At 44.2% G+C, this 25,405-nt stretch overlaps 2 protein-coding genes across 5 annotated transcripts in view; both read left to right on the top strand.

The window, feature by feature from the left end:
- The window catches only part of srfa (serum response factor a), a 30,983-nt gene extending 19,843 nt beyond the window's left edge, over window positions 1-11,140 (top strand). For 3 of the 4 annotated variants that reach the window (XM_067416421.1, XM_067416423.1, XM_067416424.1), the window contains 4 exons: window positions 4,425-4,526; window positions 4,612-4,803; window positions 4,922-4,998; window positions 9,828-11,140. In XM_067416421.1, coding sequence (XP_067272522.1) covers window positions 4,425-4,526; window positions 4,612-4,803; window positions 4,922-4,998; window positions 9,828-9,917 — 461 coding nt within the window. In that variant the 3' untranslated portion in view covers window positions 9,918-11,140. The remainder of the gene's footprint in view (window positions 1-4,424; window positions 4,527-4,611; window positions 4,804-4,921; window positions 4,999-9,827) is intronic. The other variant, XM_067416422.1, reaches the window with a different exon arrangement.
- A 4,579-nt stretch (window positions 11,141-15,719) lies between these two features.
- Window positions 15,720-25,405, top strand: part of rnf13 (ring finger protein 13) — a 30,631-nt gene continuing 20,945 nt past the window's right edge. Inside the window, exons 1-5 of the mRNA XM_067416425.1 lie at window positions 15,720-15,888; window positions 17,236-17,372; window positions 17,457-17,537; window positions 23,105-23,230; window positions 25,140-25,227. Coding sequence (XP_067272526.1) covers window positions 17,259-17,372; window positions 17,457-17,537; window positions 23,105-23,230; window positions 25,140-25,227 — 409 coding nt within the window. The 5' untranslated portion in view covers window positions 15,720-15,888; window positions 17,236-17,258. The remainder of the gene's footprint in view (window positions 15,889-17,235; window positions 17,373-17,456; window positions 17,538-23,104; window positions 23,231-25,139; window positions 25,228-25,405) is intronic.

The following is a 25,405-nucleotide window of genomic DNA, read 5'->3' on the forward strand; positions in this document are numbered from 1 at the left end:
GAAATGTAGTTGCTTTTAGTGTATAGATCCAGAAAGACTCTCTTTTTAAAAGCCTGTTAACTCTATCTCCTCCTCTTATTGATTTAGGAATATGCTCAATGCCAACTATTTTCAGTGTACTTGGGCTACCATGATTTGTATCTCTATAATGTATAGCCATAGGGTACAGAGGGTTACAAACTCGAATAGCATTTTTGTGTTCTGATAATCTTGTCTTTAATTTTCTTGTAGTCATCCCTATGTAAAAGCAGCCACATGGGCACTCCAACCTATACACTACGAATGAAGTATTGCAATTAATAAATGATCTAATTTTGAATTCTAAGTCTGAGGTAACATCTCTAAATGTACTAGTCTTGATCATATTATTACAGTGATTACAGTTGCCACACCTGTAATTTCCTGTACTCAAATTTAGCCAGGTGTTTGATTTCTTGGAGGGAAGATGGCTTCTTACTATTTTATCTTTAATCGTGGGTGCTTTCCGGAATGCAATAGAAGGAGATTCAGGCATGACTTCTCTTAGATAAGGGTCACTCATAACTATTTCCCAGTTACTTTTTATAATTTTCTTAATTCTGTTAGCCTCTGTACTATAATGTGTCACGAAATATACTGAATTATCAGGATCTTTTGATTCACGTTTTTGTCGTAATAGCTCATCTCTACTAATGTTTCTCACTTTATTGTATGCTCTGTTAATCACAGTATTTTTATACCCTCGTTCCCTAAATCTTTGACTCATCTCTTGTGCCTTGATGTTAAAGTCTTCTTCCTTATCACATATTCTTTTCAACCTCTGGAACTGACCTACAGGAATATTCTCAGTCATCCATAAAGGGTGAAAGCTGTCTGCTCTTAATATGGTATTTCTGTCCGTTTCTTTCCTAAAAATGGTAGTATGCAACACTCCATTACTTTCTTTAACGATTTTTATGTCCAAAAAATTAATCTGAGTGTGTGAAAATTCTAAACTCAACTTCAGATTTACGTTGGTATTATTTAAATATGCGTGAAAAGCTAGTAGATCTACTTCAGTCCCTGTCCATATCAATATAATGTCATCTATATATCTACCCCACCATTTCACATACTTTAAATATGGATTTAAGTCAGAAAATACAAATTTCTTTTCCCAATATCCCAAAAATAGATTTGCATAATTTGGGGCAAAGCAGGCACCCATAGCTGTACCTTTCATTTGTTTATATAATTCATCTTGAAACAAGAAAATGTTGTTATTCAATGTCCATTCTGCTAATTGCACAATAAAACATGTAGGTGTCCTTTCAGTAGATGATCTCATATCCAAATAGTATGATAATGCTTCCAACCCATCCTTATGGTCTATGTTTGTGTACAGTGATTCAACGTCCATAGTCACCAAAATGGAGGATTCAGTAGTTTTCATTTTTTTGATGGTATTCAACACATGGGTTGTATCTTGAATAAATGAAGGAAGTTTACTAACTAATGGTTTAATAAAACTGTCCACAAATTTGGAAGCTGGTTCTGTAATAGATTCATTTCCACTAATTATAGGTCTCCCTGGTGGATTTTCCAGATTTTTATGTATTTTAGGGAGCATATAAAAAGTGGAAATCCTAGGATTTTTACAAGAGAGAAAATCACACTCATTTTTTGAAATCCATCCCTCATCTTTAGCATGTAATAGAATATCAGTCAGTTCATTTTTGATTCCTTCTATTGGATTGGACTTCAAGCGCTGATAGTACTCACAGTTCTGTAGTTGTCGCAAGGCTTCTTCGATGTACTGATGCCTGCCCCACACAACAACCGCACCTCCCTTGTCTGCTCTTTTTATTACAAGATCTTCATTATTAGAAATCCAGTTCAAGGCTTCTCCTTCTTCTTTTGAAAGGTTATATTGTTTTCGTTTTTTAGAAGAAAAGATCTTGTCAATATCATACGTTACTTTCTTGTAGAAGGAATTCAGCGTTGGATTGGATGCACATGGCATAAATGTTGACTTGGGTTTAAAGGTTGTTACCTTCTTGTCGTAAGTACGAGTAGCTGTTTCAGATGAATAATACCAAGCTTTCAGTTGAAGACTCCGATGAAACTTGAATAGGTCAACTTTAGTCTGGAATTCTTTGGCTGTATTTATTGGGACATATGAGAGACCTTTTGACAAAACAGAAATGCAGCTTGTCGGTAGAGTGACCTTAGAAATGTTGATTACTTCATCTCCCTTGTGCGGCTCCTGGTGTATCTGCCTTGAATTGGGAATCTTGGTCGATCTCTTTCTTCCTCGTCTCGTCTTCCGTTGTCTTGTCTTCTGAATCTCTGATTCATTTTGGACTTGTTCTCTAAAAAATCCCTTCTGGGTGAAGTCTCCACTGCTGGACGGTCTTCGTCGCTACTAGGTAAATTAAAAGACACTGATCTCTTTCTAGGAGTCTTCACATTCCATTGTGACCATGCGTATACCTTATGCTCCTTATAGTCATTTTCATCTCTTCCAAATTTTGCCAGCTTATCTTGCTTGAGTTTTTTGGATAATTGTTCTAAATCTTCAAGTTTCTTTTCAAACTGAATAAGCGATTCATGACCGTCTGAAGGAATCTCTTGCTTGATTTTGACTATCTGTTTTTGCATTTCTGTTTTCTGTTTTTTTGCTTCTTCAATTAGTAGCAGCATAAGGTCTTGGGAGCATTTATTTAGTATAGCTTCCCACTTTTGTCTAAACTCTGAATCTCCATGTCCAAACGAAGGAAATTTTTTAATTCTGAGTCCTCTTGGGATCATATTTTCTCTCCAGTAATCAGATAATGTAACCATGTGAAGATGTAGTCTCAATTCTTTTTCTGTATGTCTCTTGAGTTCAAAACACAGTTTTTTAAAATCTGCATGCTGCGGTCTATCTTGACTCAACAGTGTGTCTGTAACAATGATCTTCTCACCTTCTTCTTTAGAGTAGGAAAAGTAACTCGTCGTCATCTTTTTATGAAAAGAATGTGTCAATCCCTTAGAACGTCTCTTTGACGGAGCAACTTCTGCACAAGACGATCCCTCAACGTCCTTAATTCATCAATGCAAAGGAATGCAGGAAGTGCTGCACAGGGTGTAAGATCTCGGTGCTCTTTGGTTGTGTAGGATAATTAAGTTTAAATGCAAAAGTAGTCCAAGGCACTCGATGGGTATATTGAGAAAGTTAAAAAGCCTTTATTTTTTCATGGCTTAAACATTTAAAAAATTGGTGACAGAGACACCTACGCGTTGCGGCTTCACATGCCTTCGTCAGGGTGTGTATAGCAAACAACATCTCAAGCTCATTTCTAACCAGCCATTAATTGATCTAATTACAGACACCTGGTCATTCAGGGTCACTCAAAAAAAAAAACATATATATATATACATACATACATATATACATTATATATATATATATACATATATATATATATATATATACATATATACATATATACATATACATATATATATATATATACATATATAAATAAATAAAAAAAAAAATCAAAATAAAAATAAAAAAGTGACTATCTTTGCAGTTTTTCTCAGAGAAACTCCTTTCTGATATCGCTCCGCTATTGTCCGCCGCAGCATTGGGGGAATTGGTGATCCTCTGCCCATCTTGACTTCTGAGAGACACTGCCACTCTGAGAGGCTCTTTTTATACCCAATCATGTCGCCAATTGATGTTCATGTTGCCTAATGAGTTGTGAATTGGTCCTCCAGATGTTCCTTATGTCCATACTCTGATTGCTACCTACAGGTCCCAACTTTTTTGGAATCCAAAATGAGCCAATATATGGCATGACATTTCAAAATGTCTCACTTTCAGCATTTGATTTGTTATATATATTCTATTGTGAATAAAATATAAGTTTATGAGAATTGTAAATTATTGCATTCCTTTTTATTCACAATTTGTACAGTGTCCCTACTTTTTGGGAATCGGGTTTGTATATTATTAATTTATGTATTATACATTTTTATAAATTACACTTTAATGGTAATTTTTTTATTATAAAAAACTGCAATAAACCTTTTAATACTGCATTGTAAAGCGACACATAATCTACAAGTGACGTGTCCGTGTTATTTTAGTATGTTTTTAGTGAAGTGTATATTTCTAATATGCTTTTATTTTTATATTTTCAGTTATTTTAATTGTAGTTTGTCTTTTTTATTATTATTATTTATCTTTCATTTATTTTAGTTTGAATGATTATAGTACTTCAGATAAAATATTATATATATATAACATTTTGTGTGTTTATATAGGTTACTTTTTCATGTGTTTTAGTTTTTTTGGGATGCTATTAATTCTTCCCCAGCACTACTTTATTTCACATTCACTCCGACTGACTGTTAGCTGTTATAAGCTGCTGTGATTCTGCGGTATTAAAGTGCGCTAAGGGTGTTTTGTGTGTCAGGTGGTGCGATGCCTCAACAGTTGCAGGCCATCCAGGTTCACCCCAGCCCTCAGAGCAGCGACAGCAGTCCAGAGATCAGCCAGACGTCCTGCAGCTCCGCTGGTATGTCCTCCAGAAGCCTTCTCTCTGCTTACTGACGCCATTACAGTCCTCAGTAAAACCTCCTGTCTCTCCTGCTCTCCCACAGCGAGCCACACTGCTACTATAGTCACGTCCTCGGTGCCTTCTTCAGTGGCAGGCCACATGATGTACCCCGGAGCGCACGTCATGTATGCTACAGCCACCTCTGGCCTCGCTGATGGGGGTCTAACTGTGCTCAACACCTTCCCACAGTCACACACTGCAATGCACATGTCCCACACGCAAGCCCAAGACTCAGGTCAGTCATTCATGGGGAAGTGATCAACGGATAGTCTTTAATCCATATGGAAAACCTCTGTTTTAACGCACCATAGTTCCGTTGGTTTGATGGTATTGTATTGTTTTGTCGTGTTCAGGTGCAGTTCCTCAGATGTTTCTAACAGGACCTCCAGGAACTGTACAGATACCAGTGTCAGCTGTTCCACTACATTCGGTAATATAATAAAACCAAGAGCATTTCTTTACATGACACTTAACATTTTACTCACACAGCTTTCTCTGTAAATGGAACCGCGCTGTATCTAAACGTTTATTGGGTTGTCTATGTCAAAGCTTCTGAAACAAGTCTTTTAACATTCTAGTTACAACATTTATTGCACTGTTTATACTTCACAATATTAAGCCTTTATTCATTGTGTTGCAGGAATAAAAACTACATTCCAAGAATAAAGGCATAATGTTATGAGAATAATACGCCTTTATTCTCGTGTTGTCACAGCTTTGCTCCCGTGACGTTACGCCTTTGCTCCCGTGGCGTGACGCCTTTGCTCCCGTGGCGTTACGCCTTTGCTCCCGTGGCGTTACGCCTTTGCTCCCGTGGCGTTACGCCTTTGCTCCCGTGGCGTTACGCCTTTGCTCCCGTGGCGTTACGCCTTTGCTCCCGTGACGTGACGCCTTTGCTCCCGTGACGTGACGCCTTTGCTCCCGTGACGTTACGCCTTTGCTCCCGTGACGTGACGCCTTTGCTCCCGTGACGTTACGCCTTTGCTCCCGTGACGTTACGCCTTTGCTCCCGTGGCGTTACGCCTTTGCTCCCGTGACGTTACGCCTTTGCTCTTGTGACGTGACGCCTTTGCTCCCGTGACGTGACGCCTTTGCTCCCGTGACGTGACGCCTTTGCTCCCGTGACGATACGCCTTTGCTCCCGTGACGTCACGCCTTTGCTCCCGTGACGATACGCCTTTGCTCCCGTGACGATACGCCTTTGCTCCCGTGACGTCACGCCTTTGCTCCTGTGACGATACGCCTTTGCTCCCGTGACGTCACGCCTTTGCTCCCGTGACGATACGCCTTTGCTCCCGTGACGATACGCCTTTGCTCCCGTGACGTCACGCCTTTGCTCCCGTGACGATACTCCTTTGCTCCCGTGACGATACGCCTTTGCTCCCGTGGCGTTACGCCTTTGCTCCCGTGACGTTACGCCTTTGCTCCCGTGACGTGACGCCTTTGCTCCCGTGACGTGACGCCTTTGCTCCCGTGACGATACGCCTTTGCTCCCGTGACGTTACGCCTTTGCTCCCGTGGCGTGACGCCTTTGCTCCCGTGACGTGACGCCTTTGCTCCCGTGACGTGACGCCTTTGCTCCCGTGACGTGACGCCTTTGCTCCCGTGACGTGACGCCTTTGCTCCCGTGACGTGACGCCTTTGCTCCCGTGACGTGACGCCTTTGCTCCCGTGACGTGACGCCTTTGCTCCCGTGACGTGACGCCTTTGCTCCCGTGACGTTACGCCTTTGCTCCCGTGACGTGACGCCTTTGCTCCCGTGACGTGACGCCTTTGCTCCCGTGACGATACGCCTTTGCTCCCGTGACGTGACGCCTTTGCTCCCGTGACGTGACGCCTTTGCTCCCGTGACGTGACGCCTTTGCTCCCGTGACGATACGCCTTTGCTCCCGTGACGTGACGCCTTTGCTCCCGTGACGTGACGCCTTTGCTCCCGTGACGTTACGCCTTTGCTCCCGTGACGTTACGCCTTTGCTCCCGTGACGTGACGCCTTTGCTCCCGTGACGATACGCCTTTGCTCCCGTGACGTTACGCCTTTGCTCCCGTGACGTGACGCCTTTGCTCCCGTGACGTGACGCCTTTGCTCCCGTGACGTGACGCCTTTGCTCCCGTGACGTGACGCCTTTGCTCCCGTGACGTGACGCCTTTGCTCCCGTGACGATACGCCTTTGCTCCCGTGGCGTTACGCCTTTGCTCCCGTGACGTGACGCCTTTGCTCCCGTGACGTCACGCCTTTGCTCCCGTGACGATACGCCTTTGCTCCCGTGACGATACGCCTTTGCTCCCGTGGCGTGACGCCTTTGCTCCCGTGGCGTGACGCCTTTGCTCCCGTGGCGTGACGCCTTTGCTCCCGTGGCGTGACGCCTTTGCTCCCGTGACGTGACGCCTTTGCTCCCGTGACGATACGCCTTTGCTCCCGTGGCGTGACGCCTTTGCTCCCGTGACGTGACGCCTTTGCTCCCGTGACGTTACGCCTTTGCTCCCGTGACGTTACGCCTTTGCTCCCGTGGCGTGACGCCTTTGCTCCCGTGACGATACGCCTTTGCTCCCGTGACGTGACGCCTTTGCTCCCGTGACGTGACGCCTTTGCTCCCGTGACGTTACGCCTTTGCTCCCGTGACGTTACGCCTTTGCTCCCGTGACGTGACGCCTTTGCTCCCGTGACGATACGCCTTTGCTCCCGTGACGTGACGCCTTTGCTCCCGTGACGTGACGCCTTTGCTCCCGTGACGTGACGCCTTTGCTCCCGTGACGTGACGCCTTTGCTCCCGTGACGATACGCCTTTGCTCCCGTGGCGTTACGCCTTTGCTCCCGTGACGTGACGCCTTTGCTCCCGTGACGTCACGCCTTTGCTCCCGTGACGATACGCCTTTGCTCCCGTGACGATACGCCTTTGCTCCCGTGGCGTGACGCCTTTGCTCCCGTGGCGTGACGCCTTTGCTCCCGTGGCGTGACGCCTTTGCTCCCGTGACGTGACGCCTTTGCTCCCGTGGCGTGACGCCTTTGCTCCCGTGGCGTGACGCCTTTGCTCCCGTGGCGTGACGCCTTTGCTCCCGTGACGATACGCCTTTGCTCCCGTGGCGTGACGCCTTTGCTCCCGTGGCGTGACGCCTTTGCTCCCGTGACGTTACGCCTTTGCTCCCGTGACGTGACGCCTTTGCTCCCGTGACGTGACGCCTTTGCTCCCGTGACGTGACGCCTTTGCTCCCGTGACGATACGCCTTTGCTCCCGTGGCGTTACGCCTTTGCTCCCGTGACGTGACGCCTTTGCTCCCGTGGCGTGACGCCTTTGCTCCCGTGGCGTGACGCCTTTGCTCCCGTGGCGTGACGCCTTTGCTCCCGTGACGATACGCCTTTGCTCCCGTGGCGTTACGCCTTTGCTCCCGTGACGTGACGCCTTTGCTCCCGTGACGTTACGCCTTTGCTCCCGTGACGATACGCCTTTGCTCCCGTGGCGTTACGCCTTTGCTCCCGTGACGTGACGCCTTTGCTCCCGTGGCGTTACGCCTTTGCTCCCGTGGCGTTACGCCTTTGCTCCCGTGACGTGACGCCTTTGCTCCCGTGGCGTTACGCCTTTGCTCCCGTGACGATACGCCTTTGCTCCCGTGGCGTTACGCCTTTGCTCCCGTGACGTGACGCCTTTGCTCCCGTGGCGTTACGCCTTTGCTCCCGTGACGATACGCCTTTGCTCCCGTGGCGTTACGCCTTTGCTCCCGTGACGTGACGCCTTTGCTCCCGTGACGTGACGCCTTTGCTCCCGTGACGATACGCCTTTGCTCCCGTGGCGTTACGCCTTTGCTCCCGTGACGTGACGCCTTTGCTCCCGTGGCGTGACGCCTTTGCTCCCGTGGCGTGACGCCTTTGCTCCCGTGGCGTGACGCCTTTGCTCCCGTGACGATACGCCTTTGCTCCCGTGGCGTTACGCCTTTGCTCCCGTGACGATACGCCTTTGCTCCCGTGGCGTTACGCCTTTGCTCCCGTGGCGTGACGCCTTTGCTCCCGTGGCGTTACGCCTTTGCTCCCGTGACGATACGCCTTTGCTCCCGTGGCGTTACGCCTTTGCTCCCGTGACGTGACGCCTTTGCTCCCGTGACGTGACGCCTTTGCTCCCGTGACGATACGCCTTTGCTCCCGTGGCGTTACGCCTTTGCTCCCGTGACGTGACGCCTTTGCTCCCGTGGCGTGACGCCTTTGCTCCCGTGGCGTGACGCCTTTGCTCCCGTGGCGTGACGCCTTTGCTCCCGTGACGATACGCCTTTGCTCCCGTGGCGTTACGCCTTTGCTCCCGTGACGATACGCCTTTGCTCCCGTGGCGTTACGCCTTTGCTCCCGTGGCGTTACGCCTTTGCTCCCGTGACGATACGCCTTTGCTCCCGTGGCGTTACGCCTTTGCTCCCGTGGCGTGACGCCTTTGCTCCCGTGACGATACGCCTTTGCTCCCGTGGCGTTACGCCTTTGCTCCCGTGACGATACGCCTTTGCTCCCGTGGCGTTACGCCTTTGCTCCCGTGGCGTTACGCCTTTGCTCCCGTGGCGTGACGCCTTTGCTCCCGTGGCGTTACGCCTTTGCTCCCGTGGCGTGACGCCTTTGCTCCCGTGGCGTGACGCCTTTGCTCCCGTGACGTTACGCCTTTGCTCCCGTGGCGTGACGCCTTTGCTCCCGTGGCGTGACGCCTTTGCTCCCGTGGCTTCTGAAAGCGCTGTAACGGCTGTTTTTAATTTGACACTGAAGTGCAGTTATAGATAGTGTAGGGGTGTCCCTGACAATGGATTTACACATTCGAATCAGAATTGTTGAATCTCTCTATGGTCGACTGATAGTCGAATCATCTGTGTGTGTGTGAATGGGTTGGGAGGGGCACGACACTGTCAGCAGGAGGATAAAACTATTTTAATTTTCTCCACACTACACACAGCAAAAACTTATAATAAAGCGACCAAAACTGCCTGCCAACAGACAGACGAACTGACAATGGCTTTCTTATTTAGGTTTAAATAAAAGGCGATGTGGTGGATAAACATTCGTAAACCGTTCTGTCATAACGTTAAAGCCATGATCGAAATACAGAACATCACACAAATATATAAAAGAACATTTTGTTCATATATATATATATATATAAGTTCGGTGGTCGGATCCGGCTCCGCATATCGATGCAGCGAATCTTCGTCTGTTCGGGGTCACCCCTGAGATAGTGGTATGATTGACCGTCAGGACTCAAGAGCGTGCAGTAACGGGTCTGTTTGTGTTGTTTCAGATGCTAATAAACCAGCAGCCCTCTGGTGGCAGCAGCGCCACCCTCACGGAGCTGCGCGTGGTTAATTTGGACAATCCCAAAGGAGACTGACCTGTGAAACATGAGGCCAGTGTGACCGCTCACTCACACTGATATTCCAGGGATCACTCATGCCATGCAGTCAGACTGCCATTATATTTATTACTGCCTTGCTGCGTGGGGTTCATTCGCCCATACATGCAGGAATATGGAGGAGGAACAGGACATTTGAAGGATGATTGCTTCTCCTCATGGACTCTTTGGTTCACTTCTATACTCAGACACATGTATTTACTTCAGGATTTCTTCGAGACGTCTGCACTATCGCTGCTGGGTGTTCACCGGTTTGCCGAAGGACTCGTCTTTCAGTAAAAGCTCAGACCTGTTCACGGTATCTTCAGTTTCTTTCTTTTGGGAATGCCTCCCTATGATCTGATTTATTCAACTGAGATCGCTTGTGAATCTTTTTAGGTGGAAAAAACTATTCTTTGGAGAGTTTTCTGTTGTGAATTTAGCCGACCCCGAGTCGGTTTAATGGCGGTTTTGTGTGTAATTTAAGGAGCGCTTCACGCAGTTGTCATCTTTTTCCAAACTTCATGTCATTTCAAACCTTTAGCTAGTTATTTTGCAGTGTCCGACCTGATTAAACGATGACTGGTGCCGTCAAAGCTCCAAAAAGTACATTTTTTGTGATTTTTAGAGGTAAACAGCCCATGAACCGGCAGGTTTGGACAGACATGAGGGTGAGAGGATGAACTTGCCTTCAAAATAATGCTGGATACTGTTGCACTGCCATCGACACACATCATGTCTAAAATAATGATTCAGCCTCATCACATTCTGAAGGGCATGTGTGACTCCGTTAGAAGTGTTGCGATACCTTAACATGATCCGATGATTTGAATGTGCTGCTATATTTGGGTTTGGACCTGATCAGTACTAGAGCAATGCCTGGAGAAGACCGAGAGGAGACACGGGCTGGAGATCTGAGAGGAGACACGGGCTGGAGATCTGAGAGGAGACACGGGCTGGAGATCTGAGAGGAGACACGGGCTGGAGATGCGGATCGGGCATCGCTCCTCGGCCTTAGTTCAGCAAAGCTACACAATATGTGATGGATTAGGTACAAGAATGGCAAGTTTTGTTCTCAATAACTGTTATTTTCACTGATTTAGCTTAAATTCAATCAAACACTGCAAAAAATGCTCTTCTTACTCAGTAATTGTGTCTTGTTTCTAGTCTAAATAGTGAACTAATCTTAAATCAAGATGCATTTACTAGATCAGTAAAACGACATAAGATATTTGTTCTTGTTTTGTTTGAAATAAAATCAAAATGAAGTGAGTTTTTGCTTAAAACAGGCAAAATGATCTGCCAATGGGGTGAGAGAGCTCTCTGTTTTAAGTAAAAACTCACTTCATTTAGATTTTATTTCAAACAAAACAAGCAAAAATATCTCATGTGGTTTTACTGATCTAGTAAATGCATCTTGATTTAAGAATATTACGATATTTGGACTGGAAAGAAGACAAAAATACTAAATAAGGAGCATTTTTTGCAGTGAAGTGTTTATCCGTGCACCCACATATTAATATTGTAAGTGATTTATTTGTGTTTTTCACTTTTATCACCCGACTCTTTAATTGTTTTGTTTCCAAATATGGTATGTGATATCTTGAATCGTCCAAAGGGCTGTATATCTCGACTGTGTGTGTGTGTGCTCTTCTTTGAAGCATTGGCCCATGTTTTCATGTTTTCTTTAAACGGACCACAGCAATACGGGAGTTTCAGGAACGCCGCTTTCCCTTCGTTCCGTGGAGGGGTGGCTTTCTTTGACCAGCGCACACCTAGAAGACCGATGGGGAAAGTATTTGATTGTTTTATTCAGTATTAGTGTGTTTTAAATCCAGGAGGAACTCTCTTGAGCTGTTGATTTCCATTGTGATGTTCAGTCATGCCGGGTCATATCTCCCTCCGCAGCCAGAGGATGAACATGATTGGCCCTTTTCATGACCCTTAACCCCGTGTTCATTTCTGAAGTCAGCTCTAAATCAGGCATTGGGTTAGTGTTTCCTTCATGAAAACGGTGTGTTTTACTGCACTATCACATATTGGAGAAGTGCGCTTAATGGTCATGAAACTGATTGAGATCTGGCCTTGTGTGCGTGTGCGTGTGTGTGTGTGTGTGTGTGTGAACACTAGAGGAAAGTGTTGAATGTACTGCGCATGGCCCTGATTGTATATACTCCTCCTCCAGTAGTCTGTGTGTCTGCGCCCTGGATATATACTCACAGGACTGTAAATATCTGAGTTTTAATGTGAAGCACGGACGTCTTGTTTCCTCTTTAGCACAGCGTAACCAGCTGTGGATGAAGCGTTTGCTTTATGATCTTCATTATCTTCTACAGTGCCATTTTCTGACGCTTTAGGGTTTGTTTATTAGATTTGGTTTTGTATTACATGCTGGGTAAGATTTATTAATTTGATTAAAATTTAAGTTGACAGTACACAAATTGAAAGTGAAATCCTATTGTAACCACTTGTTGTAAAAGAAATGCTGTAATTATGTATAGCGCTTTCTTTTTTAATAAAAGAAAGATTTGAGAATAATTTTACACAAGCTTGACTCGTGCATTTTACAATCCTGTAATGTTTCATCAGTGGTAGATGTGGATATAAATATATTTTACACTAAATACAATCTCATTATTTCTGCAGGAAGTATATAATTATATTTTATCCAGCAGAATTTAAAAATAGTTAGCATCTGTACACTAAATGCCCATTCTCTGATGATGAGGGCGGGGCCACCTGTCACTCACAGGAGATCAGCCAATAGCAAGCCACCACCCCTCAGGCACAATCAAGCCCCGCCCACATCTGTTATTGTTTGAGAAGCTATTGTGCAAAACTAATAAAGTTTAAATGAAATAAAAATATTAATAAATACGTTGAAAGGAATCATATCTAACATTGCAGGACTGTAGTGAGTAGGAAACAAATGTAATTGAAAGAAATATTAAATCATTTTTTACACATTTTATAATATTTCTGTATAAATCGGGACTGTTAGGGAAGACTGGGGGGTTTGTGGGAAAAATAGAGTAGCTTAAATTGAAATAAATGACTACATCACTTGTGTAAAAATAAATGTAATATTTTATAATACAATAAAAAAAGTGTTATTTTAAGCTGCAGTCCGTAACTTTTTGTGCTCTAGTGGTTAATAAACAGAACCGCATGCGTCTCGCGGAAGAGCACTGCAGCCGGATCTACTTCTCTCTGGTTATGTCTGTGGCGGATCACGCAGGGACTGTGCTCCTCCACACCAGTCTGGCCTGAAATAGTCCCAATATAAACACTTATTATAAGTGTACCATAATGATTTAGGGTAAGACAAAAACACGGTTTGGAGAATTGATTCATGTTGTACATTCTCATTATATCATTTTTGTAAATCTTTAACACAAAAAAAGTTACAAACAGCAGCTTTTATATTTCAGTTTTTCTATAAAATTGTTTAAAAAATAAGATAAATGTATATATAGATATTTAACATTACAGTACTAGTGTGAGTAGAGAGAAAAATAAGAGATTTAATATTTAATAAAATTTTCTAATTGTAAATGATGTCTTTACACATGAACACAGTAAGGGGCATTGATGAAGTTTAACCTGTATATGCTGCCACTGAGCCAAATAATGAAGAAGAACAAACCTGCTGACCACAGCTATGCTGACGAGGAGGAGATTGGAAAAGGAGAGCAGTGTGCTTTATTCTGCTTGTGGCAGCAGACAGTGAAGCGGACTCAACAAAGGGGAGGCCCTGCGGGGCAAAGGTCACGACCCCTCCAGGAGCCCGTCTTTAACCAGGAGACATCCCAAACCTGCTCCATCTCTTCCATCTCAGATAGGGGTGCCTGAATTTAGGATCAGGCAGATTGGGATCTGTTGATCACCATTTTATCTTTATATTTCATGGGCGTCGGAAGCAAATAAAAAGTGTGTGTGTCCCAGTAGCGGCTGGTGACAAATATTACAGGTGGGTCCTTTTTTTTGCGGGGGGTCAGAGGGTTCTCACCTGGAGTTTTTCTTTCGCAGATGTGATTTCCTAGCCTGAAGTGGTCATACTCAATTCTAGTCAGAATATGAACTGCCCGACGTAATAACATTGGTGGGCGGGGCTAAGTTCGGCGGGCATCCAGGCTAGTGATATCCTGCATTATGGTGCGTTTGAGGCCATATCCTTTGCCTATATCAATAAAAGACCTCAAACCAGTCAATACAATAGTCTAATAAATAGACTATATTAATTTAACTGCCACAGTTTCACAGGTAATGATAATGAACCAGTTGTTTATTATGCTCCGTGTCCAGATAGAAATAGTGCCGTGGACTAAACCATTGATTGGGCCAGACACGATGACAGAAAGCACTGCGTTATTCACCCTGACTATAGTGTGGGGGTAATACACACGCTTCGACACTAATCGATCAGAGGTTTGAACTCGCTCTACTCCCTGTCCCCATCACATATCCGATCGGAAAGGCATTTATTTTCAATAAAAATTGAGAAAATATTAGAAAAGTGGAAATAAAGCATTTAACATGTTTAATAATAAGTGTTTAGCAGTTGAGGTTAGGTAAGCAGACATGTGCTGAATTAGAGATGATAAAAGTGAGTGGGTCCGATATCAGTGGGCATAAAAAGTGTCTTATCACACACACACACACACACACACACACACAATGGTTCCAACACCCGTGATTTATTTATTAATTTTAATTCTCTTTACAACTGTTTCTATTTTTATTTTTACACATGGTATTATTTTTCTTATGCATGTTATCACTATATTAATTAATTTCTATGTAAAGCACTTTGAATTGCCATTGTGTATGAAATGTGCTATATGAATAAACTTGCTTCACCAAGACATTTTGGACACTGTGCCAACTGTAAAGTTTGGTGGAGGGGGGATTATGGTGTGGAGTTGTTTTTCAGAGGTTGGGCTTGGCCCCTTAGTTCCAGTTAAAAGAACTCTTAATGCTTCACCAAGACATTTTGGACAATTTCATGGTCTTGACTTTGTGGGATCAGTTTGTGGACGGCCCCTTCCTGTCCCAGCATGACTGCGCTCCAGTGCACAAAGCGTCGGTCCATAAAGACATGGATGAGGAGTTTGGTGTGGAGGAACTGGACTGGCCTGCACAGAGTCCTGAGCTCAACCCGATAGAACAGCTTTGGGATGAATTAGAGCGGAGACTGAGAGCCAGGCCTTCTCGTCCAACATCAGTGCCTGACCTCACAAATGAGCTTCTAGAAGAATGGGCAAAAATCCCCATAAACACACTCCTAAACCTTGAGGAAAGCCTTCCCAGAAGAGCTGGAGCTGCTAGAGCTGCAAAGGGTGGGCCGACTCCATATTAAACCCTACAGATTAACAATGGGATGGCATTAAAGCTCATGTGCATGTAAAGGCAGGCGTCCCAACACTTTTGGCAATATAGTGTAGACTTTTGTAGTGGTGTCTGAAACCATAGTTGACATTATCAAGTGCACTCATGTATTACGAGTATACTCAATGGCTAGAGAATACCCATAATGCACTCTGAGGAACTGTGCTGAATGAATCCCGCGTCTCACCAGAAGATGGCGGCCACAGCTCAATCATCCATTTCCACACCACTAGTCCAATATGGCCACCGCGTAATATCATCACATCCTTTTTAAATGATCAATCGACTGATTAGTTAAAGTTTATACATAGTTCCCCCAATGTGCATACTATCCGCCTTAAATAGTGTTGAGAATATCTCCAGCTGATCCGGCGTCAGTGCGCAAGAGGGCGCTGTGTGTGTTCAGGAGAGCGCGTGAGTGTGTGTGTGTGTGTGTGTGTGTGTGTGTGTGTGTGTTGGGATCACTGTTGACATTCTGCCTGGCCTGCTCGTTCGAGCAGTTTGAAGCCTATAATTTCACTCAGCTGTAATGTCATTGGGGTTTATTATACACCAGGACCGAAGCACGCGATCTAATGTAATGGTAAGTCGCTGAATAATCCTGCAGTTCTGGTTTTTAATCTCTTCTCTTTGCTGATAGAGGGACTGTCACGTCGTTTGGATTTGCTGCTCTCTCTGATCCTTTCTCCTTTCTCCGTGTCGGCGCGCGAATGTCGGTGTGATTTATAATGGCATGTTGTTGTGCAGACTGTGGTAATGTGAGGGATATTCAGAGTTCGGGGAGCTAACGTGTGTTAGCAAGCGTGCTAACGCCAATGGGGTTTGCGACAGTTAACGTTAGTTAGCCATGAGTTAAAATAATGCAGATTTTTTTTTAGCCGACTTCTTCTTTATGTATTATGTAATCGTTTTAACTGGTGGACTGCTTATTTTTGGTAGCCCGTCGTTTGTTTTATATGCTGTATAAAAGGTCGGTTTTGCATGAGTAAATTAACAGTTAGATATTTTAAAACAATAAAAAGGCATAAACATTAAGATGGATGTCATAAAATGGCTTATTTAAGATGAAATAAAGTTGTTGTTTCTCCGAAAGTCTAAACTGTAGTAGAACTGTACAATGAACTGTATTTGAATACTAAATATAATATATAAACAAAATATATAAGCACTATAGAACAATTATAGATGACGTTTACGCGTTTGCCCCGCCCCTTTGATGGCAATTACGCAGTTTTTTTTAAATTGGCATTATTAGTTTATCAATAGTTTTAACCGTTTAATACATTGGAAATGGCTGCAATTGTTGTTTTTCCTCAGTGATAAATGGGTTATGAGTACGCGGGGTGTGGTTTAGTAAATGTGGGAGTGGTTTACGAAATGAAGGCGTGGCTTATCTGTGTTTACAATAACAAAAGGTTGCAATAAATATATATATGGCCGAATCCATATTAAACCCTACTGATTAAGAATGGGATGGCATTAAAGTTCATGTGCATGTAAAGTCAGATGTCCCAAAACTGTTGGCAATATAGTGTACACACGCACACTATATATATATATATATACACACACACACTCACACAATTTTTTTGTGTGTGGTAAATCAGCTTTAAATTCATTCCATTGTTGATCAATAAATATTTGTAAGGGTCAGTGTTTGGCTGGTTATCGTGATGGTCCCTGTATCTGCAAACGTGGCCAAAAGAAACTTTATTGATATTTGGAAGCAGAAAGCAAATTGCTAGTGCCTCGTTATATCATAAAGATAATTTCATCAGTGCCCATTGTTCAGAGGGCTCTTAAACGTGTCCAGAATCCTGGATGTTTTCCATCTGCTTCCTCTGAGCGGGCAGACGGGGTTGAGTTGGCCTCAGGAGCAGGAAATGGCTCTGAACGGGACGTCCTGTTGACGGTGTGTCTGCTTTCTCAGGTGTGATTGCAGCGGCTCTGAAGATGCTGCTCTCTTTGGGGATGCTGATGCTGTCTGCCACTCAGATTTACACCATTTTCACGGTTCAGATATTCGCCTTCCTCAACCTGCTGCCCGTGGAGGCTGATATATCGGCCGTGAGTTCCTACCACTGTTACACACACACAGCGTTTAAACACACGGCTGCGGGACAATGATTCATGGCTGCGTTTGTTTTTCAGTATTCATTCGACAATAAAACGGAGAACTTTGATGACCTGCCGGCTCGATTTGGCTACCGGCTGCCCAGTGAAGGACTGAAGGTGAGTTTGCTGTGGAATAAATCAACTTCTGAATGTCAAATCTGTGCAGTGTTTGTTTGCAATTATTAGTCTGAGTGCTTCATCAGGCGTGCGTGTGTGTGTGAAGCTCACTGGATAAGTGTTCATGACAGCCAGATGTGCATGGCAGGAGTGTGTATGCGTAGGCCAGGTGTTCCAGATTGGACACCAGCAGTCTGCCGCTGGGACAGAGGCTAGTGTGTAAAAACATCCCTCTTGGCCTGCCCCTGGACCTGAGCGCTGGGGCCTGAGGCGCGTCCGGTGAGTGGTAGCTGTCCCTGTCCCATGATGAGTGGAGATGATTGACCCTGAAACCGTACCTCATCTGCAGAGCTGAGGACCTCAAAGCAGAAGAAACATTGGACATCGCTTAGCTTCTTATTTCTGAAATCGGCTTCCTGAAGGACTAGTTCTAGAACGATCTTAAAGGGACAGGTCAGCCGGAAATGAGCCTGATGTTTATCTGCTGACCCCCAGGGCATCCGGGGTGTAGGTGTGTGTGTGTTTTCTCAGGAGAACACACAGGGCAGCAACAAATGATTATTTTGATAAGCGATTAATCTAACGATTAGTAGAATGATTAATCGATTATTGCCATCGCTGTTGGCGACTAATCAGCACGTTTTGAACAGTTATTTAATTAGTTAAAACATTGAGGTATTCATATTCATATTCTAACTATAATATAAACAAAGACAATAGGGGTGTAAGAAAATATCGATACACGTGAATATCGCGATATTATGTTTGGCGATACTGTATCGATTCTCAAAAACGCTGTATCGATATTTATATATTTATTTATTTACATCCAAGATTCGTGGCTTTGTGTTCGGTTTAAACCACAGACTGTATAACACCCAACCGCTAGATGGCAGTGTTATCTCAGAACGTATAACGGACGCGGACCCGGAGAAGCACAAGGTAAGGGCGCGCATCGCTAGTGTTTGCATTAGCAAACCCAGCTCTCAAGACGATAGCATTATCCCGCTCCTGCAGTACACAGAGCTGAAGTGTGGACTCATGTTGGCTTCAGCTAAAAAGAAGCCACTAAGGAAATCGACATTGAAACAGAGAGCTCGCTTAACATCCTGACGTCACCCGCGCTGCTGAGAAGCGTTTCGATAGAATGTCCTGCACGCTTTCCTCTCAGTAACAAAATAAACACACTCCAAAACTGACAGCGGTGGCAGGAGAACGAAAGATAATAGCGGATATGATGACCAGCTCTGCAGCTCAGTAACGTTACTTGAAATAGCACTTTATAGAAAATAGCTTAACGTTATTAAATATAAAACAAACAGTCATTCAGTCATGGAATGGACTGCTCTTCCTGTTGTTAAATAGCCACTGCTATACTGTGAACCTTTAAAACATTTACACATAAAGAATCCTGCAGTCACTTTACATTTCCCTTAACTTATTGCACATTGCATATGATTAGTGATATAAATTATACTGTATTAATTAAATAAAATACTTTGTCTCGTGTTTTAGGCATATGGTTGTGTTTTTTATTCTTTTAAATTATAAAAAAAAAAAAGAAATATTGCAATATATTGCCTCTCTTACAATATCGCAATATATTACGATATATCGTATCGTAACCCCTGAATCGTGATACGTATTGTATCGCCAGAGTCTTGGCAATACACAGCCCTAAAAGACAATCACCTTAGCTTTCTGAAATGGCGGTTTTAATGAACGAATCTATTCCAACTCAAATCACACTAATGCTTTCTCCGCATCGTTTAAATATGCTGTTCTCTTCTAGCCTAGAAATCGAGACGCACCCTAGCGGCAGCAAATCTAATCTGCCGTGAGTGTCGTCTAGCAACTCTCAATAAACTTCTGAGCTGTAAACGCCAAACTCGGGTCGGGCCAATCACATCGTGTATAGAGTCGGTGGGCGGGGCCATAATGACGACGGCCGAGTTGCGCTTGCGTGCTTCTAGTAAACACAGAAACTGGTGAACGGCGGCGGTCTTTCGAATCAGCTTTGACCGCGACTCTGGAAGACTTGAGTTAAGCTTTTCTCTGAGAAAAGAACAAAGAACGGCACTGAAGTCATTCTTAAAAAGGGAAGATGTGTTCGGAGTTTAGCCGACCGGATACGGCGAATGTTTAATCTGTCAGCGAGCTCTGCTTCACCTTCGTTGCTCTGGTTGGTGTAGCGCTATCCTATCGCGTGCAGAGGGAGTTTGACAGACAGCCGTTTATCCGCCCCTCAGACTGAGCTGTCAATGGGGAGTTCCCAGACCAAAGATCTTGATGTGGGTCAGGCTTGTCAGGCGAGTTCTCTTCCAGATGAATGAATGAATAAATCAGCTGTATTTCCTCTGATAGTGACAGAAAGTGATCAGTAGGTGCTGCTTAAACGGGACATTTACTTCAGGACACAAAGAATGGTGAAATATAAATCTGCAAGCAATTATTACAAGTATAAAAATGTCTTTCTTTCGTGACAGTTGAGCTGAGAGATTGTCATTCAGCTTTTAATGAACCGTATGAAAGCGTATCTGACATGAGTGATCCGACCTGCTTTTGGAAGTCTTCCTGTAAAATACAGGAGAGATGAGACTATCATACCCAATAGTGTTACAATACGGACTCCTAAACTCCAGCCAGCGGTATTCTCTCCAACATCACGTTACTGTAGTTATCATCTACACTGGAGTCATTATTATGAGTAGTATTGTCTTCTCTTCTAGTGATTATCTTCAGCTGGAGAACTGTCCTGTTGTTCTGGGGTGGTTCGTCTCTAATTCTCCGACCTGCACGTCGAGCTCCCGTTAAAGGCATGAACTCGACAACATTCTCGGAGTGAAGTTTTGTGAAACTTTCCCACACTTTGCCAGATGGGATTCGTTTGCAATCTGTCATCATTTGGCTGTTTTCTTCTTCCGCAATAGCATTTGACGGCTCTGTGATCAGCAGTAATGCTGCTCCACCTGAAAGCATTTGAAAAGCGTCAAACATCTTTCCAAACATGAGAAGCGTTTAGTCATGTTAAATCAAAGCGTTTCAATCTGTTTATTCAGCTCAGATTGACATGAATTATACGAGCAGCGGCTGAGTTATAAATCTTCACGTGTGTTCTCCTGGAGATACACACACACACACACACACGTATGATGCCCTGGGGGTCAGCAGATCAACATCAGGAGTTGCCGTTTGCTGAACTGCCTGAAACGAGTCGGAGCAGACCAGTCAGACCCCTCAGGCTGTGCTCAGTTTCTGTTCCTGTTTGACCAAACCTCGTGATGTGCTGGGGAAGACATTACCTCACATCCTCACACTTCCTCATCTGCCAGCTCAAGCTGAAGGCATTCAGACCATAGAGAAGTACACGTAGATGCCTCATTAGCCACGGTTCCTATGGGCCGCTCTACGTTAGCCGTCCGCCGTTTTCGAACGGTCAAAGCCGGCCATGAACACGCTTTGTGAACTTTGAAATGTCTCGCTGCACGCGCAAGCAGTGCTTCTGGCAGCGCTCCTCTCGCTGATCACTCGCAGCTGAACCGTGTATTACAAATACAGACCATAATATCGTCCATTCTGCCACATTTGCTGGCGTTCTCCTCCGAGATGTGCTTTGATTTATGACGGGCAGCACATATCTGCTGCAAATGGCCCATTCCCAAACACAAGTGTTTTTGTGTAGATCCAAACCAAGCGGCGACTGAAACGGAAGTAATGTAAACTGCAGTTCCTCCACTGGCCACTAGAGCGGCTCCAGAAGCAGCAGAACCTCACTGAGCTCATGTTAAAATGCCCAACTGTACAGCAGAATAAAACATGTTTACAGTCTGGGACATAATGTGGTTTTGGCCTATACGGCTAATTTTACTCTTCATGGCGACTGTGAGGGGTGAATTTATTTAACTCATTCGTTTATGTTATATAAAGCCTTAAAGTTCTGCATAATTAAGGGCGTGGTGCCGTCTATAGGCATTGTCACCTCAGCTCCGCCTCTGCCCATTTTCTGTTATCCGGGAGTGACACGCGATGACTCGCTCACAAGATGGCGGCGGCTCGTCTCTACTTTACGCTTCAGACGGCTCTTCATAATCCTATGGGTGACGCCACAGACACTACGGCCAGATTTTACAGTCTATGATCCAAACACTATAATTGCTAAACGAACACAAACGTCTCACCTGAGAGGTTTCTTCAGCGCAGTGTTGGGTTTGTATTTAATCAGCATATCTGCGATGTATTGGGGTCCTAGCTCATTGAGTGATTTATAAACAAGTAATAGTACTTTAAAGTCGATCCTAAATGTAACTGGAAGCCAGTGTAAAGACCTGAGGACTGGTGTGATATGGTCATATTTTCTGGTTCTGCTCAGAATCCTGGCAGCAGCGTTCTGTATGAGCTGCAGCTGTCTAATGGTCTTTTTGGGAAGGCCGGTGAGAAGGCCATTACAATAGTCCACCCTACTGGTGATGAAAGCATGAACGAGTTTCTCTAAGTCTTGCCTGGAGACAAAACATCTAATCCTTGCAATATTTTTCAGATGACAGTATGCTGATTTAGTTATTGCTTTGACATGACTACTGAAACTCAGGTCGGACTGTAAAATCACTCCAAGATTCCTGACTTGATTTTTTGTTATCAGGCCTTTAGCCTCAAGATATGCGTTCACCTTGAGAATTTCATCTTTGTTTCCAAATGTAGTGATTTGGGTTTTGTCTTTGTTTAACTGAAGATAGTTTTGGCACATCCAGTTGTTAACTTCATCAATGCATTTGCACAGGGAGTCAATGGGGCTGTAGTCATTAGGTGACAGTGCTAAGTAGAGCTGGGTGTCATCAGCATAGCTGTGGTAAGCAATATTGTTCTTTTTCATTATTTGGCTCAGTGGCAGCATATACAGGTTAAACAGGAGAGGTGCTAGAATTGACCCTTGTGGGACTCCGCATGTCATGGACGTCCACTCAGACTTATGGTCTCCTATACTCACATAATAACCTCTCCCTTCTAAGTATGATCTGAACCATCTGAGGACCATCCCAGAAAGCCAGACCCAGTTTTCCAGCCTGTCTAGAAGTATGTTGTGGTCAACAGTATCGAATGCAGCACTGAGATCCAGTTGTACCAGAATTGATGTTTTGCCTGTATCAGTGTTTAAGCGAATATCATTTATAATCTTTATGAGCGCTGTCTCTGTGCTGTGATGCGGTCGGAAACCAGATTGAAAATTGTCAAAGAATCCGTTTGAGTTTAAGAATTTGAAGCTCCATATTCTGTTAAATACACTAAAACACCATGAAGAGAGAAAGATCTGGAGATTTAACATTTTGAGATTTACAATTATTAAACTGTGTGTGTGTGTGTGTGTGTGTGTGTGTGTGTGTGTGTGTGTGTGTGTGTGGTGTGTGTGTGTGTGTGTGTGTGTGTGTGTGTGTGGTGTGTCATGTGGTGTTTTCCTCTCTCTGGGAGTGTCCGTCATGTGCTGGGCTCATGGCTCAGTGACACAGGAAGTGTGTGTGGATCAGCAGAGGGTGCTGTTGGGATCTGATGTGTGTGTGTGTGTGTGTCCACAGGGCTTCCTGATCGGGGCGCGTCCTGAGAATGCCTGTGTGCCGATCGATCCGCCGCCCCTGAGGGACAACCTCTCCAGCGCCTTCATCGTGCTCATCAGGCGCTTCGACTGCAACTTCGACATCAAGGTTTGAGTGCAGGATCACACACACACACACACACACACACACACACACACACACTGCCCCTAAACCTACCCATCTCACACACACACACACTGCCCCTAAACTTACCCATCACACACACACACACACACACACACACTGCCCCTAAACCTACCCATCTCTCACACACACACACACACACTGCCCCTAAACCTACCCATCTCTCACACACACACACACACACTGCCCCTAAACCTACCCATCTCTCACACACACACACACACACTGCCCCTAAACCTACCCATCTCTCACACACACACACACACACTGCCCCTAAACCTACCCATCTCTCATACACACACACACACACACACACACACACACACACACACACACTGCCCCTAAACTTACCCATCACACACACACACACACACACACACACTGCCCCTAAACCTACCCATCTCTCGCACACACACACACACACACTGCCCCTAAACCTACCCATCTCACACACACACACATGTAACGGTGACACTGGAGTGCAGTGTAGATTAATATTCCTATGATAACGGTGACGTGCTGTTAGTGAAGGCCTGACCTACACCTCAGAGAGGACTCGTTCAATACACTACACCGAGCAGATATATAAAACTAACACACACACACACACACACACACAACACAACACAGCGACTAAAACTCAACGCCAGCTCAAAATATGAATTTATCATTATTTTTGTAAATTATAAATAGAATATGTTTTGCATTATTCAAGTTGTTCATAAATCATTCATTCATTAATCATGAATTATTTCTTATAAAAATAACTTTAGATTTGACAATGTTGTTGTTTTTTGTTATACATTTTTCTTTTAGTTAAATTTATTTTTATATATATATAAATAAATTGTAGTTTTTATAAATTATAAAATGTTTAACAAAATGACTAAAACTGAAGCCAGTTCAAAATATTAATTTATATATATATTTTTTTATATTATATATTAAAAAAAATATTAAAATTATAAACTTTTTATACATTTATATTTTATTCTCTTCAGCGCACGTGTCAGCACATCACATGCAAACATGTCAAGGTGTGTGTGTGAGCGTGTGGCCTGGTAATCCCTACGTTATGGGGACAAAATGTCCCCACAAAGATGGCAATATCCGAAATCCTTGTCCTTGTGGGGACATTTTTAGGTCCCCATGAGGAAAACATCTTATAAATCACACAGGAGGAGTTTTTTTGAGAAAGTAAAAATGCAGAATGTTTCCTGTGATGGGTAGGTTTAGGTCTGTGTGTGTGTGTGTGTGTGTGTGTGTGTGTGTGTGTGTGTGTGTGTGTGTGTGTGTGTGTGTGATGGGTAGGTTTAGGGGCAGGGGCAGTGTAAGGGGATAGGATGTACAGTTTGTACAGTATGAAAGCCATTACGCCTATGGAAAGTCCCCATAAAACATGGAAACACAACGTGTGTGTGTGTGTGTGTGTGTGTGAGTGTGTGTGTGTGTGTGTGAGTGTGTGTGTGTGTGTGTGAGCGTGTGTGTGTGTGTGTGTGTGTGTGTGTGTGTGTGTGTGTGTGTGTGTGTGTGTGTGTGTGTGTGTGTGAGTGTGTGATAGTGAAACAATAAAAGTTCTGCAGTATTTTAATATTCAAATAGTTTGTTATTATACCTGTGACCTGAGTGTGTGTCTTTCTGTCTCTTATCTCTGTCTGCACACATTCTCTAATCTCACACACACTTTATCAACACTTTAGAAGACCTCAACATTAGGTAATAATCCTCAGTCCTGCCAGGAGAGGGCGCTGTGAGAGACTCAAAGCCACACAGGAAAACACTGCTCTTCTGTGATCCGCAAGCCATACGTGTGTCATACAAGAGCGTGTGTGTGTGTGTGTGTGTGTGTGAACACAATGCCTCTGTCCTTCAGGTCCTCCACGCGCAGAAGGCGGGCTACAAGGCGGCGATTGTCCACAATGTGGACTCTGATGACTTGATCAGCATGGGATCCAATGATCGTGAGTTCTGCACACGCATGCATTAAGCATGAAGCAGACACACACACACACACACACACACACACACACTCTCTCGTGTGTTCTGCTGCGGCACAATGCTGCCATTCATATCGCCAGAGCTGTATTTATGAGTTCTGAGCGGGCAGATGCCGCTCCTCGGGGAATGTGCTGTAGGGTC

The sequence above is a fragment of the Pseudorasbora parva genome, chromosome 14 (assembly GCF_024679245.1).
Source record: "Pseudorasbora parva isolate DD20220531a chromosome 14, ASM2467924v1, whole genome shotgun sequence".
Lineage (NCBI taxonomy): Eukaryota > Metazoa > Chordata > Actinopteri > Cypriniformes > Gobionidae > Pseudorasbora > Pseudorasbora parva.